We start from the raw sequence: 17,596 nt of genomic DNA, 5'->3' as shown, positions 1-17,596 counted from the left end.
CGATCCAGCAGCAGAAGCTATTTTAGCTCCAGTTTTCTTTTCAAATCACCAACACCAATGAAGAACCCATACCAATTCTTAGAAATCATATTTTAAACACTCTATGGAAGTTTCCTCTCCAGGGTTTAAGAACTGTCTACCATGATCAACTTGATCCTGTGGCATTTAACTCATAAATAAGAAAAAAAATAGATTTTTTTTTTTTACTAAAGAAAGTAAAGTTCTGACCATTCTCAGAGACACCGCTTCTGACCATCAGCCCTCCGTGAAAGTCCCAGACCTTGGACCTACAGGTATCCACGCTGAGTTGCTGACACAGATGACCTCTGAAGAAGGACCATGCCTGAACGGCCTGGCTGGAAGCAGGAGCGGTGAAATGCCAGCCCCAGGAACAGGCTACGCTCAATACCGAAGCACGAAGGCCCAAGGTGGAAAGCTTCCACCTGTGCAACCGACTGTCTTTAGGGAAAGCAACTGACATACAGGTTCACTGGAGGAAGTTTATCCACGCAAAGGGAGGAAGGACATGAAGTGCATCTCTGAGACAAAACGCACATTTGGCCCCTTGCTACCACTTAGGTTGAAGCCAAAAGCCAGATTAAAAGATGCACGGGTTGTATTTTGCTTCTTTATTGCTATGGTTCTCTGCTATTGTTTTCTATAATATACATTTTTGTGCTGTTGTGCCTGTGTGACCATCTTGCTTACATCCATGTTTTCATAAATCCGCTTCTATTTATCTCTGAAACAGCTACTCTACAGGCTTCTCCTTCCAGCACGTTTTACTACTGGTAACTTGTGATAAGCATGAGGTCAACAGAACTGGTGGGTTTCATATGCTGTGTGTATCCTTAATATTCAAAGGACTAGTCAAAGGAAAAGCTTGTTCCATCCTGCAAGACTGTTACCGACAACCACCCACAACGTGGGTTGAAGCATCAGGTCACCCAACTAAAGGTACACATTCTGTACGACAGACGGTTTTGTCCTCGCATTAGATCTTAGCACCACTGCAGCATTTAGCCGCCCCGTTCCGTGTCTCGGTATTAAATCATCCACAGAGCTGTGCTTTGGTGGTTTATGGTTTTAACCTCAGCTCAGATTCAAATGAAACTCAGCAGCACAAAAAACAGGTTTATTTTAGTCCGATAGTAAGTCAGCCAATCAAAATACAAATTTAAGCCAAATACAAAGTTCTACGAAGTACAAGATGCCTTTGTATTTAACGTTGCTTGTTTCACCAAAAAAAAATAAAGCAAAGCTTTATTCACTAGTGTCCAATAAACCCAAGAATCTCAGCTTCTGTTACCTCATTATTTTGCTCTACAAGTCATTTGTTTAGTAAAGCGATTCCTTTGGAGACAGCTGATACCATTATCACGGTCCAAAAGAGTAGGAACTATTACAGATGTGTGATACTATTTTAATAAAGCAAAATATTTAAATTTTGTAATGAGCATACCCAGGGTTTTCTTTCAGTACTCCAGAACATCCTAAGCAGAAGGCTTACTTCGTTTGGCTTTCTTTAACTTTGAACAACCTTCTTCTTTCTGCTAACAAAAAAAAAAACCACACAGAAAGGCAAAAAACAGGAAAGCAAACAAAGCAGCAGCGCCGAGCTAACAGCTCAACTCAAGGTGGTTTCTGAGTGAAATACTTCGTTAAATGAGATGAGAAGTAATTAACAGAAGTTTCTATTTTCCAACATAAATATGATTTAAAGTATGTTTGTATGTACAGTGGGTAAATAATTAAAACCAGAGCTATTCGGAAAATATCCTTTTACATGCTGGCAGCCAAGATTTTCAAAACCAACTGATCTTTTTTGGTGTCCAAACGTGAGACAATGACAAAGGCTTACTCTTCAGAGAAGTGTTGAGCAGTGTGCCCAGTCAGCACCACTGTATTTTCATCTGGAGAGAGGAGGAGTCAGACTAATGAGCACTGGAGAGTCCATCCCTACCCCAACTAATGAAGTCTCTCTCCTATTCCTGAGACTCCAGCTGAAGCTCCCGAAGAGCAGCCCATCCACCTCGCTTGGCCCCCGCAGCGGCAGCGCTGCACTGGCAGCGGGGCGGGCAGGCAGGGAGCACCGCCTGTCTCCTGCTGCTTCCCAAAAGTAGCTTGCAGGGCTCAGGCTGGTGCCTGGGCGACTCACAGCCCGCCTGGAGAGACAGGAGTGGCCGTGGGTTACTTGTGAGTCATCACCGGGATGCGACAGTGCCCCTTCCCCACCCCAGGAGCGATGCTGGACCCGCTACCAGCTCTCTGCTCGCCCCATCTGCCCAAGCTGTAGGGCTACCTCCGTGCTCACAAGCCCTCACGCGGCTGAGTCGCTCCCCATGTGCAAGAGTCGGTCCGAAAACAGCATTGCCTCAACCTTGTCATCAGGAACACGGACTCCAAAAGTTAGGCTAACATCTTCAGGCAAAGGACTTCAGCACTTAATTTGTACCGTGGTGGAAGTCTCCCCTCGGTACTCGGACCCTTGGGGTTGTTATTGTTAAAACCAGTTATTTTTAGTTGCTGGTTTTCTTTTCTTCTCTGGGAGGCTGACTCCTGCCTACTGCTGCAGCATCGTGGTGCTGGGGCTGTACCCCGTGACTCAGTCGTGGCCCTGCGGAAGGGCCTGTCCCGGCTGCGGGGGGACGATGATAGATGACATGACGACAGATAAAATTTAATGTTAACAAAGGAAAATTAAGCGGAAGAAGCTGAATTATGGATATATACTCTAAAGTTCTTAATCAGCATTTCACAAGTATGTTGACCCGGTAAGCGTGTACATCGCAACACATGACCAGGCAAAGGCACCTCAGGTCAAGGACGGGTGATGAGACCTCAGGTGGTCACGCTCAAAATGAAATAGAAAAGGCAAAGGAACTGGGGTGAAAAGGGAGTTCAGTGTGTGCAACTTTCCCCCCTCAGCTTACTCCGTCGGGTTATTGCACAGCGTTTTCAGCCGGCTGCTGGCAGAAATAGTGCACACACATCTGTGCAGGAAAATGCAGTTGTGCTGAGCGTTGGAGGCGTGGGACCTGCTCCTTCTAACGGGCTCATTTCTGGGTGGCAAAGACAGAGCGAATGGGGTCGTAAGGAGAAGGAGGTGGAAGATACAACGGAGTTTTAAAGAACTGCTATTTAGAAACGGAAGCGTAGCCCAGTGGTAGGTAACAGCAAGATTTAAGAATCATGAAAAAATACTTTGAAGAGAAATTTAAAAGTGCACCCTGCTATCGTTAGAGAAGCATCCACAGAAAAAAAGGATATATGTAAAAAATCATATTAGGAATTTACCTAATTGCTGCTGCTGCTGCTGCCCCCATCAATAGCAACTTAAATACATTAAAAAATTAAGAGAATATAACTTCTAAAAATTCAGAATGAATTATAAATAGCCTGTCGGAACTAATTTCTACAGACTGTTGCTGAATTCAAGCACTGCAGATGAGGCACAGAGGCATTGAGAATGCCCATGGCTATACCAGGCAGGAGAAAACTGTTTTCTGCAGAATCAGAAAAGCTGCTTCAGAAACCTGTTTACATCATGTAACGTCATTAAAGGCTTTCACCTTGGCAGTGTCTTTTGCAGGAGATAAACATTGTAAATGCACGCTTGAAGCAACAGTAACGCAGCCCATGGTTAGGGTTAATTTTATCCTGGTTAAGGTTCATTTTATCCAGAACAGGCTCAGTAAGGTTTGTTGTTTTCCCTCTTAACTGGAACATGCTAAAATGAAAAGAATTCTAATTTCCTTTTTAACTCTTAATTCAGGTCCTTGTAGACTAGATTAAGGGGGGGTGGGATTTTTACCTGTCTTCTTCTGGCACAAGCTTTCCTTACAGGTACTTCCATGCTGCTCTCCTTGACTGAGGAAGTTGGCTTTGAGGTCAATGTTTCACACGTCAGATACTCGCTCCCTGTCATCACCTTAAAGGATAGAAGTTTATACCTTCATTAGAAAAAAACCCCACATTTTTCTGCTTGTTAAAATGACCTACTTTTTCAAAAGGTGCCCTCATAACACGAAGTTGAACTAACCCACCAAACCACATTTTATAGGTGAACAAAGTGATAAGCACAGCACATTTCACTGATGTGCCCAAGTTGTGGGGGGCCATCCTCACAGAAATTGCCCTGAAATCAGCTCAGCTATTTATTTTATTGAAATGCAGATGGCATCATGGAAAATGTAGGTTATAAAGTACCTCTGCAGTCATCTAATCACAACTTTTACTGCAAATAGAGCTAACTCCAAAGTCAGATCTCACGGCTCTGGGCCCCATCCAGTCAAGTGTTGAGGATCTGAAAGGGTAACAACTCCACCACCCCTCTGTGCAACTTGTTGCGGTACTTAACTGCTCTCACTCTGCAGATTAGTTTTCCCTTATGCCCAGTGTGATTTTTTCCTGTTGCAACCTGTGCTTTCAGTGAAACTGTAATTGAAGTTGTATTTGCAAAGCCCCCATGTTTGTCTGGCAGCGACAGCCGTGCACGCACTGCAGGCGACACTGCGCAACCGCAGAGGTTTGAGATTCCTGCCAGGAGCTGTTCATTAATATCATTTCACAGGAAGATCGACTGAACACTGACAATTTCACCATGTTAACCTCACACAAATCTTGATAAACTGTCTTAAAGAAAGGAAAACTAATTATCCTACGCTGAAAGTCCCAAATAAAAGAAGTGTGTCTCAGACAGCACAGCAAATCATCTTCCCCTCAAAAAAGAAAAAGCAGCAGCGGCTGAAAACATTAACTTGAGCAGCAGAAATTTTAGAAAACTGTATTGAGAATGAGGGTAGAACATGATGAAAGTCATGCTCTTTATTGCTTCACGTTGGTCTGGAATACACTGACTTTGTGAGACGCCGTGAGAAGGAGCCGTGTTACTTGCCGTACCTGTTCCACGTTAGATTCAGAACGAGGACTTGCTGTCGCAGCGATGCAGCCCCTGGAACGGCACGCCGCTCTCTTGTCTTCCATTCTGGCAATGCCTATTGCATCATTTAAGACAGATTCATGAATATTTAACCGTACTCCTTCATTTGATCTCTTCGTTTGTTGCTGCGAGAACCCAAAATTTGTCATTCCGTCGTCTAATTTACAAATCTGCAAAGGCGCTTGCTTTGACTGGTGGTGTTTCTCAGGAACTTGTGTGGTATTTTGACTTGCAAACTTTTTCCCCCTTCTCGCGCTGGAAGTAGGAGATGGATGTGCACTCAGATTGGTGTTGGATTTCGGAAGCACTGACCCAACGTTCTTAAGAAAGAAAGGAGAATTTGCCTTTTGGTGACTGACTGCACTTGAATTCCCACCCGAAGGTGAGTTGTCAGAAAAACCAGGATTAGTTGTTCGTCCACGAGACTCGGTTTTCCATCGAAATACAGGTATTCCACGTTTTGTGTATGTTTTCGCGTTCATTACCTGAAGCACCCTGCTATGAGCCGGATCTTTGACTGACATATTTCGAACAGGCTGGTAAACCTGAGCTGTGCTGGACTGGCACACGCTCAGCGTGGAGGATGAAACACCCATAACGTTTATTGGTGAATGTCTTTCAGCATTTTCTCTTCTCTCCCCATCCAGTTGATCTGTGGTCTTTCCACTCATTTGCATCAACTTTCCTTTGAAAATTGGTATAATTTTGCTGACTTTTTGGGGCGGGAGTTCAAAGGCTGAATTTACGGGCGTTCCTGACGTTTTCACAACTGGTGGCTCTGCTGCTCCTGGTATTTCTGCTCCCTTACGGCTGCTCCAAGCGTGTGTTTCTGGCTCTTTGATCAAACGCTCCATCCAGTGGCTGTTTTCCGTAGTGCGCGGGGAAGAAATCCCAGGCAAAGTCTGTTTCCTTGGAGGAGACTGCGTTAGAGATACTACACAGACCATCTCGCCAGCCAGTTTCACATGCTTAGATTCTATTTCCTGCAATACAACAAGAGTCGCTAAATTGAATTAACTGGATTTAAAAATCTGACAGTGCCAATTAATGCATCACTGTATGACACCAACCTGATATACGCCACAACAGAGAACCATACATTTTCCTGTTTCGCATTAGAACAAACTGGATTTTTTAAACAATATTTTGTTGTCACTGCAAATGAAGATTTTTCTTCTCTTCCCCCAATTCTTTGTTTATAAACTATGCTGGAATGCAGTGCTCTTCAGAAGGAAAGACTTAAATTACAGTCATTATCATGGTTTAGTGCTTTCCACCTGGGTAATGCCTACCCCTTTTGAGGGGCTCTGCAGAGAGTTTGACTGACAGGGCCCCTCGTCTCCTAAGATGTCTAAGGGCATCTGTGCTCTGAGCAAAAGACAGCCGAGATGTCTGTAAAACCTGCAGGCAACCAAGAGGAGCCATTCTAGCTTTGATCACTGAAGAGACAGACATAAACAGGAACCACTCTCCGAAAGAGGATTACAGTATTTTAGAATCTCTGCAGTTTCTGTCACTATTCTTTGTTTAGAATTAATGACTTCACTACTTCTTTCACACACTACTACCAAAGAAATTGGAGTCCCAGCCTTTGTCACAACCTCAAATTAAAAGAATTTTGATTGCTTGTCTCCTTTCCATCCCCAGCCACGGAGTAAATCTTACAGCTTGAGTGTTTTTAAATGCAGAAGTCCACAGAACTTTATATTTTCTCTTGGTTTGTGGTTTTTAATATGTAATTCTTCATAATAATAATAATAACAACAACAATAATGACAACAATTATTTTGATTATAGCTATTATTATTATGGACGAGGTGTGAGAAGGTTCTGGATATCCAACTGTAAAATAAAGTCTCTAGAACTGCAAACATTGATAGCAACTAAGTCAAATTTTTTAGCATGAACAACAACATAACAATGGCAAATAACAATATAATATTTAATTACACATTTAATTAAAAGTGACACGATTTTTGTTGTGAAAAGCACGCTTTCACACTCTTACCGTGTTCCAGTACCACTCCACACCACGAACAAAGTACCACCATTAACAGGTTTCCAAAAAGCCCTTACACGCACCGGAGCCCTGGAGAGTTCCTGCGTAGCATAAAGTGCTTTACTGGTCATCTTCACTGGGAATCCACACAGATGTGACAGATCATGCTTCATGTCAGAAACAAAAGAGTTCAACACCCTTTCTGAGTCTGTCCGAGGGAAATACTGCACCGGCTGACTTCGAACGCAGCTCAAAGGGTACCTGAATAAGTGTTCAGGGACGTGTGACAAGTTTGGTGACATTTCTACACTTAGGAATCCGCTGAGAAGACAGCATGGACACGCTTACAGCTTTTTCAGAGAGGAGAACAAAAGCACTGACTTTCTTAAGGGACTGGAGCGTACAAAGCTCCAGGACTTCAACATGATTCTACCATACTAACCTGCCACAGTAAAGGGTACTCAACACAAGTAATCCTTAGTCTAGTCTCTCCTAGCAGGAAAATTCTCTTTAAAACAAATCTTTGTGGGCCACATTTGTACAGGAATTTAACTCTTCCTTTTACATCACTGTTTAGAGTGGCATTATCGTGGTTACTGTGAAGCAAACCAACCTATCTGACCTCCTGTTATTCAATACTAGGATGAAAAGACTTGACTAAATATTTTGCTCCAGTTTGCCTAGTGAAACAATTCCCCACTGACTTCTTCAGCACTATGGAAGACGTAAATGTGGCACAGCCAAAAATGAAAATTCAGATCTTCGTTAGAAGTGTGGTAGAGGAAATGTAACAAAAATACTCTGAAAGGATACGTGAAGAACCTTTCCCCTATTGGCTTGAAGTAAACACTGAAGTATATTTTTGTCCCGTCAGGATCCTCTGGGAGAACATATCCATACTTAAAGAAACACACAAGCAAACCTATATGACAAATACAAACTCAACAGGTACAAGAAAGGGAGGGAAAAACAAAAGCAGCGCCTATTGTTTCCTACCAGATCCTTCCAGTGCATCCGAAATTCTTCGTACGAACGGAAAGGAGATTCTGGAGGAATCATGTGGCTGATGTTTATGATCTGACCCATCTTCATGCTGTGCGTGGGTAAAGAAGGGACACTTGGAAAGGGCGGCCCAAAACTCAGCTGAAAATGCACTGGACTTTTGGGAAATAAAAGTAAATCTTTTTTTTTTTTGGCATTGAAAGTATTTATACATTAGTTTTATGTTTTGAGGGCTAATACCTGTAGCTTATAAGTTTATGACAGAACAATAGCAATATTCTTGAAGCATGGAAAAGAACTTGGTACCTACAAGGCTAATTTCCCTTGTCTGCAATACTCACTCCCAGTGAATGTAGAATAAAAGCAAATATCCATAAGATTGCTTATATTTTTATGGTGAAAATCACAGGTGAAAATAGAGATAGTTTGTGGTAAAGGTGGAAATGTATCTTTTCTTTAAATTTACACTTTCTGCTAAAATTATATTCAAGAAAAATCAATGCTCTTGCACATCACAGAAGTAGCAGGGAGATTAGTAACATTGAAACAACATTTAAATGTGTAATTTATAACTCACTGATTAGTTTTTCTCATTTCCCATAACATGGACACCCTAAAAGTAAAAAAGAGAGACTCCTGGATGTAACACAGACGGTAAAGCAGAAGTGTTCTTATCACTAGTATCAATTTCACAGTTTGTATGGCAAACATTCCCGGAAATGTTTGTTTCTGCTGAAAGGTAAACAGACTCCTACCTTGGCAAAACATAGCACCAGTCACTTAATATGGAATGCTGGGGGATAACTGTATTGCCATTGCTCTCAAATAGCCTTAAGGTGTTTGCTGAAATATCAAAATCTCCCAGCTTAAAACAGAACAGAAAAAGTTACTTGCAAATCTTTCTGTAGCAGTGCAAAATTAAAATTTTCAAAAATAACTGTGTATCACCGCACACTGAAGCGTACACATTACTACCCTTTTATCATCTCCCACAGACTGATTATTTTAGAAGGTATTCCCGTTATCAAATTGCACTCTCTCTCATCTTAGAGCCTACACTTCCAAAAGTTACACAAGCCAAGGTTTAAAGGCTACTTAAGTCAGTGAGATTTAAACTTTTTTTGAAGCGTTTTGGCAAGTCAGAGTACAGAAGGGATTTCTCAGACTAAGAACTGTCTCACCCCCATGCACATTTTTTAAAGTTCAACTCAGAAAGCCACGTTTGACACCAGAAACTGCGTGTGCCACCTTGCCTAAGCAAGTGCAAAGCAGCAGCAGAATTAACGGGACGTCCAGTGTGACCCTGTGAGAAGTCAAAAACGACCACGTGCTTCCACAACGTGAAATTATTTGCCTGTAGGGGCCAATCCAACGCTGAAATCTGAGAAATGTTTCCTCCCTCTACCAGGGATTGCATTTATCCACTGACAAGAAAATCGGGCCATTTTTGGTTTAGAAAAGTATTAAAATGACCAAACCGATAACAGAGCCACATCATGATTGCTTCCATCATTCCTTTGTCATTTTGGAACGGGATTCCTACAGACAGCTTTAATGCTTATGCTGTCCAAGAAGGTCACAGAAGAAATCCTGTTCTTCTGTTCTAAGAAGGAAGAGTTTGGATCAGAAATACTTATTTTGGAAGAAACCAGCAAGCCTGACAAATATGCCCCTGTATGTACGGACACGTTTGACAAAGGTGACGTGGCGGTCAGAAACGATGGTAATTTTGCAACCCCAACCATGATTTCTTAAAGAATTTAATGATGCTCACAAGCCGCGTAGCCCAGGCTGCTCCGGTATTTTGGAAGCTGCATGGAAAACGAAGCAGATTCCAGAATAATTATACAGAGGGACTTCAAGCATAGCGCTGACAACGGCAGCTTCACTTTTAAGATGTTACTCAAAACTGTCTGTGTATTGCAGCGAGACAGTGAATGCCGCCTAGAAAACACTGCTAGAAGGAAATCCAGAGCCATAAAGACACTTTGCTACTACATCCTGTTGGCAGGTTTTGAAAAGTCTCTTAATTAGTCTAGAACCTCAGTTTTACCGTGCTTGCTGGAAAGCATCAGCACAGACAGAATACGGATGTTAGGCGCTTACAACAGGAGCAGACAGGGAGCACGACTGCTGTCGTAACGCCACCAGAGATCAGCCCGGCTGCCCCCACCGCGCTCACTGCAAGTCAGAAGGGACACAAAAGAAGATGAAGACTAATAAGACAAACATGATCATAGCAAATAGAACTGTTTTCTACCTCAGGGGGTGGCAAGCGAATGGAGCAAGCCTCCACGCTGACGCAAAGCTGCCTCTCTGACACGTTGAGGTCTAGAACTAACAGAAAAACAAAGCACAAAGCCCTGGTTTGAACTGCAGTCCACCTGGCAGACAGAAAGCTAACCCAAAGGTTTATTTCAAGTAATTGTTAGTCCAAATGCTGCGTTTGGAAATCAAAAGGCTAGACTTGCATGGGATTTAAAATTAAGTTCATTTTAACTGTGGAAAATGAAAATAACAATGAATTACGATCCATCCAGTGCACCCCCCTGGGAACTCACGGCTGTCAGTGCAACTGGATGCTCGATCCTCCCGTCCTTGACACACATCCCCCCCATTTTCAAAGCAAACACAGTTCTTCCAACCACCGCCCATCCTGAGCCACCATCTAGCCCGGCGTTAGGCGACCAAAAGTGACTGACAGGAAAGACTACGTGAGCGAGGCGAGCATTTATTGACACGTCTCCAGAGCACTCACCCAGGTCTGAGCAAGCTGCAGGCCAGGACTAAGTGTATTCTGTCCCGCCACACCTGTCCCCGTTACAAAGGCAGGCCTCAATATCCCCAGTCTAATATTTGACTTTCATACTGGACTAAAACTCCTGCTTTGTCATTTCTGCGATAGCTCAGCAGCCCGCCTTGGGACTTGGCTTCTGCGAGCACAGACACGGCACGTACAGGACAGCTGCTGCAGCTCATCTTCCTGTCTGTTATTATGGAACTTCTATTTCACTTGCAAGACTCACAATTTGAGGCAAGTGGGTTTAATTGCAATAATCATAACTTTTAAAGGGCAAGTTTCCATCTACAGCTGCAGATTAATAGTAGAAAAATAACCTTTTTTTGTGGGTAATTTTTCAAAGGTGCAGTTAGGCTGACAACCATTACACACGTCACCTGCCATCGAGTGTATTTTGACTGTTATTTCAGAGTGGAAAACGAAAAGACATTGTGTTGGTAATACCCAGATCACGGCCGTACGACAGCACGTAACGCCATGGCTCGCTCTCACAAGTTCACCATTAACACAGCAGCGCACTTACCGACAGCATTTTGCCTTCCGGAATGAGACAAAAAATCTTTTCCTTAATAAATAAAACAGATAGATGTTATTTTCTAAACCATACGCCTAACGTCTTTGTGCAGAAAATGAAAAAGGAGAAATCGCACAGTTCCGTTTCTGTGTGTCATGAACGCTGACAGGTTTGTTCCTTTTAAGGCGAGGAAACCCCTCTATCAATTAACTCGTCACAGTTTCATTAACAACAAAAAGAAAGATAAATGAAAGTATATTAGCAGACAGCAACTTCTACATGCTTTTTTCCTTAGTTCATACATGGAACTATTTTTAATTGACTAATAGTTAATAACTTTCTCAGGTTCAAAAGCCAATCTGTACAGTACTACTACATATTTTACCATATATCATCAGTTTTGCCCAGCTTTAGCAACGTAGATGACTAGACAAGCTGCAGGGACCGGGGTCACATTGCTGTTAGTCAACATCTTTCGTTGAAACCAGCTTTATTTCAGCTACCATCCAGCCCTGCTCCCAGCCTGAACAAGCTGCCTTCCTTCATGGATCGGTGCAACCGCTCTGCTCCATCCGAGCACCCCCGGTATCTGACACACAGCCCTTGTGCCGCGCTTTGGTAATCCCCATTTAACCGACGCCGGGGTTAGCAGAGATGTCAGGGAAAGAAGCTACCACCTGAAAAGACAGAGCTTGGGAGAAGGAGAGGGTCTGACAGAAAAGCACGCAAACCACGTACAGAAGTGCCACTGATGAACACAGGGATCTGAAAAGCGGACCAAATTTTTAGAAGACATTTACTGTCCAACAATATTTGGTTTGGAAATTACTATATCTGGTATGCCGTGTTCAGTTGAAATAAGAATTCGGTCTATTACAAAGATGAGGAGGAAGATGAAAAAGTGAATGATGTGTCTATTCAGATTGTTAACTTGAATCACTGAACTTGGACAAAGGGACAATAAAAATGCAATCAAAGAAAAAAAACATAGGATAAATGAATGAAATAATTCGATATAATGAATAACAATGGAAACGAAATTATGGAAAATAAAGGCAACAGTAAAGAATTGAAAATTAAATGCTCGACCCCTGAGCCAGGCGAGTCAAATACCTTGCACCAAGAGATGACCGGCCTTGTTCCATCGGGGCGCAAGTCTGGCTGTGAGTGTGTAGGAGAGACAAGCTTGGAGGGTGGCTGGACTCACTGTTCGTGGTGCTTCCAGCTAGTAACACCAGCGAGAAAAGGAAAACACACTCTTAACGATTTAACAAATTTTTTTAAAGGCTTCAGTCAAAATTTAATCAAAGATACCGCTACTGCATCTTGGAGGCAAATCCTGGTCTCTGTTAGACATATTTACTTGTCATCTACTTAGCTACCAGAGGAAGTGAGCGCTTTGATACTCGATGCAGGCATTTAGACTTCAGGGGTCACCAAAGTGAGGTGCACTACAATTCGTTTCATGTTTTCACAGGGCTGACAACAGACTCGGGGAAAAGATGAACTGCACCACAGTACTTTACTCAGTACACATCTCCTTCCAGACAACAGGCACAGCATCCAAAATTCACCCACATCAACTCTGCTGTCAGACTCCACACCAGAGGCACTTCCTTGCAACGACAAGAACAACAGATCCAGGAAGCTTTGTTCCCCCAGCAGTACTGCTTGCCTGTCCTGCAGAGCTTTCTGTTGAGCGTGAGCATTGGTCAAGAAAACGAAACTAATTACAATGGTTAAAAAGAGTTAACTAACACACCTCCAGGAGGCTGTTTCTAATGAGATCCTGCAAGGACCTGCTTGCAGCTCATGGTTATTGAATCTACCCTGTACTACTAATCTGCCAGCTTTGGAAAACCTAACACTGACAGGTCGGTTACACACCTCACCTCTAAGCAGTTTTGGGAGGTATTTACCGAACACTATGTGTCTCACTAATCCAGGCACGTGTTGGGACTTCCCAGAACGCAGGAAAATACACCCAACTGTGGCGCAAATGAATCACAACAGCCGCTGCCTGAGGTCACAACCAGCCGTTGGAGTCAGCCACTTTGTGCGCCCACACGCACACACCCACAACCGCTGCTCGCTGGAAGACACCAAAGCGCAACGGCCTAACGATGCAGCAGCTGTTAAGCTCATGGGTTCTGTTTCTTCTCTGGTTTTGGTCGTTTCTCTGAGACTGACCTAGTCAGGCTGGATAGTCCCAAAGCGTGAGTGGGGAGACAGCTCAGCTGTGTGGACACCCCCGGTGTGAACAGCCCCACCCACGCCGAGCGGGGTAACCAGCAGGAGGGCTGCAGGTCTTCGGCCCGGAGGGCAGGTGTGGCGATGCCTCGAGGTCGAAGCTCAACACTCCTGAGCAGGAGCAGGATCCCACCACAGCAGAGAAATCCAGTGAAACTGCTCAGGAATGTCTTAAAACTTTTGACTCTGACAGAGTAACCTACTATACCCAGATTCATGAGAGAGGTTTTGTCTACGGGACAGACTTTTTTTACCCTAAAACTCGGTTTCTGCAGTGCAAATTGCGTGGCCTATGAAAAAAACTCATCTCTGGCAACAGCCATTGCAGACAGTTGTGTAACAACCTTAAGAACTGTGACATCTCTCAGCACTTACGGTGGCTCTTTGGTTCTCTATGTAGGCTTGACATAGCCCTGATCTGTAAAATGGTATCTAAAAATAAAAAAATAAATAAGTTCAGGTGTCTGAAATTAAGGGGTGGTTTAGCAAATCATAAATGAAATTCTGGCCCATCAGTGACTTTGCCTAAGAAAAACACGCTAAGGGATAGGTAAAGCAAACACTATTTCTTGCATTTTAAAGGAGAATGATAACTAAAATTAGTTCAGGCATTTGTCAAGGTGTAATCTCACTTTCAGCGTAAGATACATGAACATGAAGCAAAAGACAGCCCAAACCCAAATCATAGCACTCCGTCCCTGCCGCTCTCATTGTGAAGCGGGTGGTCCCTTACCAACCGAGTCCTTTCTCTTTCCACAGAGGGTTCACCATCCGAAAAGGCCATTTCACCAAAAGAGTAGCAGACATAAGCTGTCATCTACACTACTAATGCACAAAAATAGAAGTTTGCTTCAAAAGACAGAATTTTGCCCTTTTTTTGTCCCTGAATGGCAGCTGGCCTGACCCTTTGAGCAGGGGCGCCTCTCAAGGTCAGGGGTTCCCTGCCTGAGCCGAAGAGATCCTCCTCTGCTCAAGGCAGAGCGATCCCTGACCCACGACAGAGCCTCACGACATGCTGAGTTAACACCATGAAGCATCACCAACCCGTGTAGCTGCTCAGACGTTATAACCATCGTGTGGATAATTCCATTAGACATGAACCATTGAGCAAGTCCGAGGCTAAAACTGGATCCAGCCACACCTCGGCTCCAAGAAGGAGTTTAGCAAGGAGGTCCACTCTGAGCCTCGTGACTCAGCAGGAGGGTTCTCTCTACTCTTCGTGCCTCCAGCCTCTGCAGGAGCCATTCTAACTCAGTTTTCCTTTGCATGTTGCTTCCATGCAGTAATTAATAAGGTGAACCTTGCCATCAAACCTATTGAACCTTGTCGAACCACTGTAAGACTTTGTTAAATCCCATCAAACTTGTTGAACTCTGTCAAGTTATTATTTTACCTCAATAAAAACATGAGTGAGGTGCATTGCACTCATCTGCAACAGTATGTAACTACACACAGTTATCCATGCTGTGATACCCACCGCCATTACCACTGAAATCTGATTGAGCGTTCCAATAACGGGTGCAGAAAGGATGTCTTGATGCAGGAATAATAACTGTCTGTCAAAAAAAATGTTCAACAAAATTAAGAAATAATTTTCCATACTTGATTTTCTCAGCTTAAATGTATTTTCCTCACTTCTCCAAACATAATATGTTCTGCTTTTAATCGGTGTCCTGCTCTGTCTGGGACAGAGCCCAGCCCACCAGGCCCGGCAGGCCCTTAGCAGCCCCAGCCAGGGCAGTGACCTGAGTGAGCCACGGGGTAGCCCATCCCCTAACACCGTGGTCAGTATAAAGGGGGAGGTTTGGTGGGGAGAGGGGGCTCCTGGGGGGTTCCTGCTGTGGGCTGTGAGGGCCAGACTCTCTGGGCTGAGCATAACTTTGCAGATTGTATTTGTTTTCCTATTTCATTAAATCTGTCCTTGCTTCATCCTTCAGCTCCCCTCTCCTTTTTCTCAGCCGGGGGGGGGTTATCGGGTGGCACAATCGCTGCTGTGGTTTAGCCCTGGTATGGGCTGAAGGTAGACAGTCGGTTTCCAGTGGGTCAGCACAACATACTGGGCTGCTCCAGGGTACTTGCTCTTAACCCACCCGCAGTGGCCTAAGACAAAGACTATAGGCCTTCGGTACGGGGCCAGAACTCTCCAAAAGTGCTCCTTTTGGCAAAATTTCTCATTTCTCTCCATTCCTGTCAAAGGGAATGACCTAACGCTTGTAAACACAAAGCAGTGTGCTTATGCTTTCTGAGTATTCTTTTCGCTCTGTCTCAACCTACATGAAGCATTCCCAACTTACAAGTGAACTCGGACTAATTTTAACTTATTTTGAAGTAGGTGGCCTTGTTAGTTTTAGCTGATCACATTTAAAATGGAATAGAAATGAGGGGGTTTTCCCCAATAGCCATCAAGTCCCCCACCAAAAAAAAAAAAAACCAACCCCAAACTACTTTGAACCATCTTATACTGTTTGCTACTGATAAGAATTTTACTGATTTTTATTATGGTTAATTCTAGTACTGCTAATAAAATGCTTGAATAACGACCACCAACAGCTTCTGAAAATAATAACTCTTGAAATTCTTTACCTGCAAATCTTGATCTGTGCACTCCTTGTCTCAGCTTCTGGTATCCGAGGACTCAGTGTTACCGTAGCGGCACAGAGCTTTTGTAGCTCTGGCAGAGCAGCAAAGAACAGAGACTGGTGCCTGCTGTCAGTCATGTTGTGGTGTCGGTAGCCCCAAAGCAGCACCTGGGTCTTAAAACAAAAATTTTAATTCGTTTTTATAAGGCAGATACTTGTTTACAGATCTTTAGATGTATATGGTATCAGGTAAATGAATAATCAATTATCTTCTGATTAGGAATATAATCAGGCAATATAATTCGGTCAGTCAAGCTCAATATACTTTTGCTATAGCTAATATGTTATCCTTGAAAAAAACGTTATTTACGAGAGTCAAAATAGTCAAAGACAATGACAAAAGGCTCCTTTCCACCTTCTCAGTCTACGCCGGGGCTGGAATCTCTCTGGGATGCAGGAGCTGAGGAATCCCTCGGCGGTGGCGGCCCCCTCCTGCCTGGCAAGGCCGTTGAGCTCCCAGGAGCTCGCCAGCGGTCTCCTCACGAAGTCACACGAGGACGGCGGCCGGGCTGTGGGAGAGAAGGAAGACCACGGCGGCACCCTGGAGATCTCTTCCTTTTTCCCCACTCCAGCCTCCCTCCCTAGTGGCACAGGAACTCGTGAGCTCCCTGCTCGAACCCCCCTCTCTGCTCCAGCGGCCAGTGAGCGCCGTATTCTAACCGGTACAGAACTGGGCACAGCCTTACGCCAGAGCGACAGCCGCGCTAATCCAGACCCCCACTCAGCAGAATGATTAATAACAACACAGGCAAGTTGTTCTCCCGTTCTCAAAGGAGCAATGTATGAAGAACAGAGTTTTGTTTTGTTAATAAGTCCACAAGATGAAGAAAACACAGCTGATATTCGGAGTGGAATGCGATTAGACATGTAGTGGTTCTACCAAAGCTCTCTCTCACACCCTAAGTTTTGCCTTATAACAGAAATTATTGACTATGCCTTGTGTCCAAGAGCATAAGGCAGGTCTGGGCTCAGGCCACAGCCACCATCTTGAAGTGGCCACGGCCTGACACTTCACACAAAGTGAGGGTATGGGGTACGTGTGCGTTCGTTGCCACACCACTGAGCAGATGGTCTGCAACACTGTCATTTTGGGAACTTCCTGAAAAGCACCAAAAAAGAAGAACCAGAAGCACCAGAATTTCGGACAGCATGTGATCCTTTGATGGAGGACTGACGAATTTCATGTGGGTGGGAGTAATACGAAGTTAGGGCTGTAAACTGGCCTGTTGTTGTACATTCTTATGTATTGCAGCACAGGCCAGGCTCAGTGAAAAAGAACTAGAATATTTACAACCAAGAAAAAGAACATCTAACATTTCATCATTTAAAGGAAATGCACCTTTTAATTATAGCACCTTTCTCAATCAAAATGTTTCCAAGAAAAACAGGCAGGTGGAAGGCCTGCTTGTTACGAAAAGCCAGGAACAAACGCTGCACACCAGAAAAAGCT

General features: G+C 43.9%; 1 protein-coding gene across 1 annotated transcript; it reads right to left on the bottom strand.

Moving 5' to 3' along the window:
- Nucleotides 1-1,479: 1,479 nt before the first annotated feature.
- Nucleotides 1,480-16,224, bottom strand: C8H18orf63 (chromosome 8 C18orf63 homolog). Its single transcript, XM_009948305.2, has 13 exons — nucleotides 16,091-16,224; nucleotides 14,985-15,063; nucleotides 13,883-13,939; nucleotides 12,371-12,482; nucleotides 11,267-11,308; nucleotides 10,204-10,280; nucleotides 8,699-8,808; nucleotides 7,938-8,034; nucleotides 7,755-7,840; nucleotides 7,019-7,202; nucleotides 4,903-5,925; nucleotides 3,815-3,931; nucleotides 1,480-1,550 (listed from the first exon to the last, which is right to left on the bottom strand). Exons 1-13 carry the CDS (start codon nucleotides 16,222-16,224, stop codon nucleotides 1,494-1,496), a joined length of 2,175 nt encoding a protein of 724 aa, XP_009946607.2. The 3' UTR covers nucleotides 1,480-1,493.
- Nucleotides 16,225-17,596: the final 1,372 nt, after the last annotated feature.

The sequence above is a fragment of the Leptosomus discolor genome, chromosome 8, assembly GCF_034619465.1.
Source record: "Leptosomus discolor isolate bLepDis1 chromosome 8, bLepDis1.hap2, whole genome shotgun sequence".
In the NCBI taxonomy this organism is placed as follows: domain Eukaryota; kingdom Metazoa; phylum Chordata; class Aves; order Leptosomiformes; family Leptosomidae; genus Leptosomus; species Leptosomus discolor.
This window is presented reverse-complemented; position numbering and strand designations above follow the sequence as displayed.

Bases quoted from the DNA above. Each gene is read 5' to 3' on its own strand.
- C8H18orf63 (XM_009948305.2), bottom strand. From the start codon at position 16,224: ATGACTGACAGCAGGCACCAGTCTCTGTTCTTTGCTGCTCTGCCAGAG. The intron at 15,064-16,090 runs GTAAAGAATTTC...TTTTTTTGACAG, and splicing joins GCACAGATCAAGATTTGCAG to ACAGTTATTATTCCTGCATC. The intron at 13,940-14,984 runs GTGGGTATCACA...TTTTATTTTTAG, and splicing joins AGATTTCAGTGGTAATGGCG to ATACCATTTTACAGATCAGG.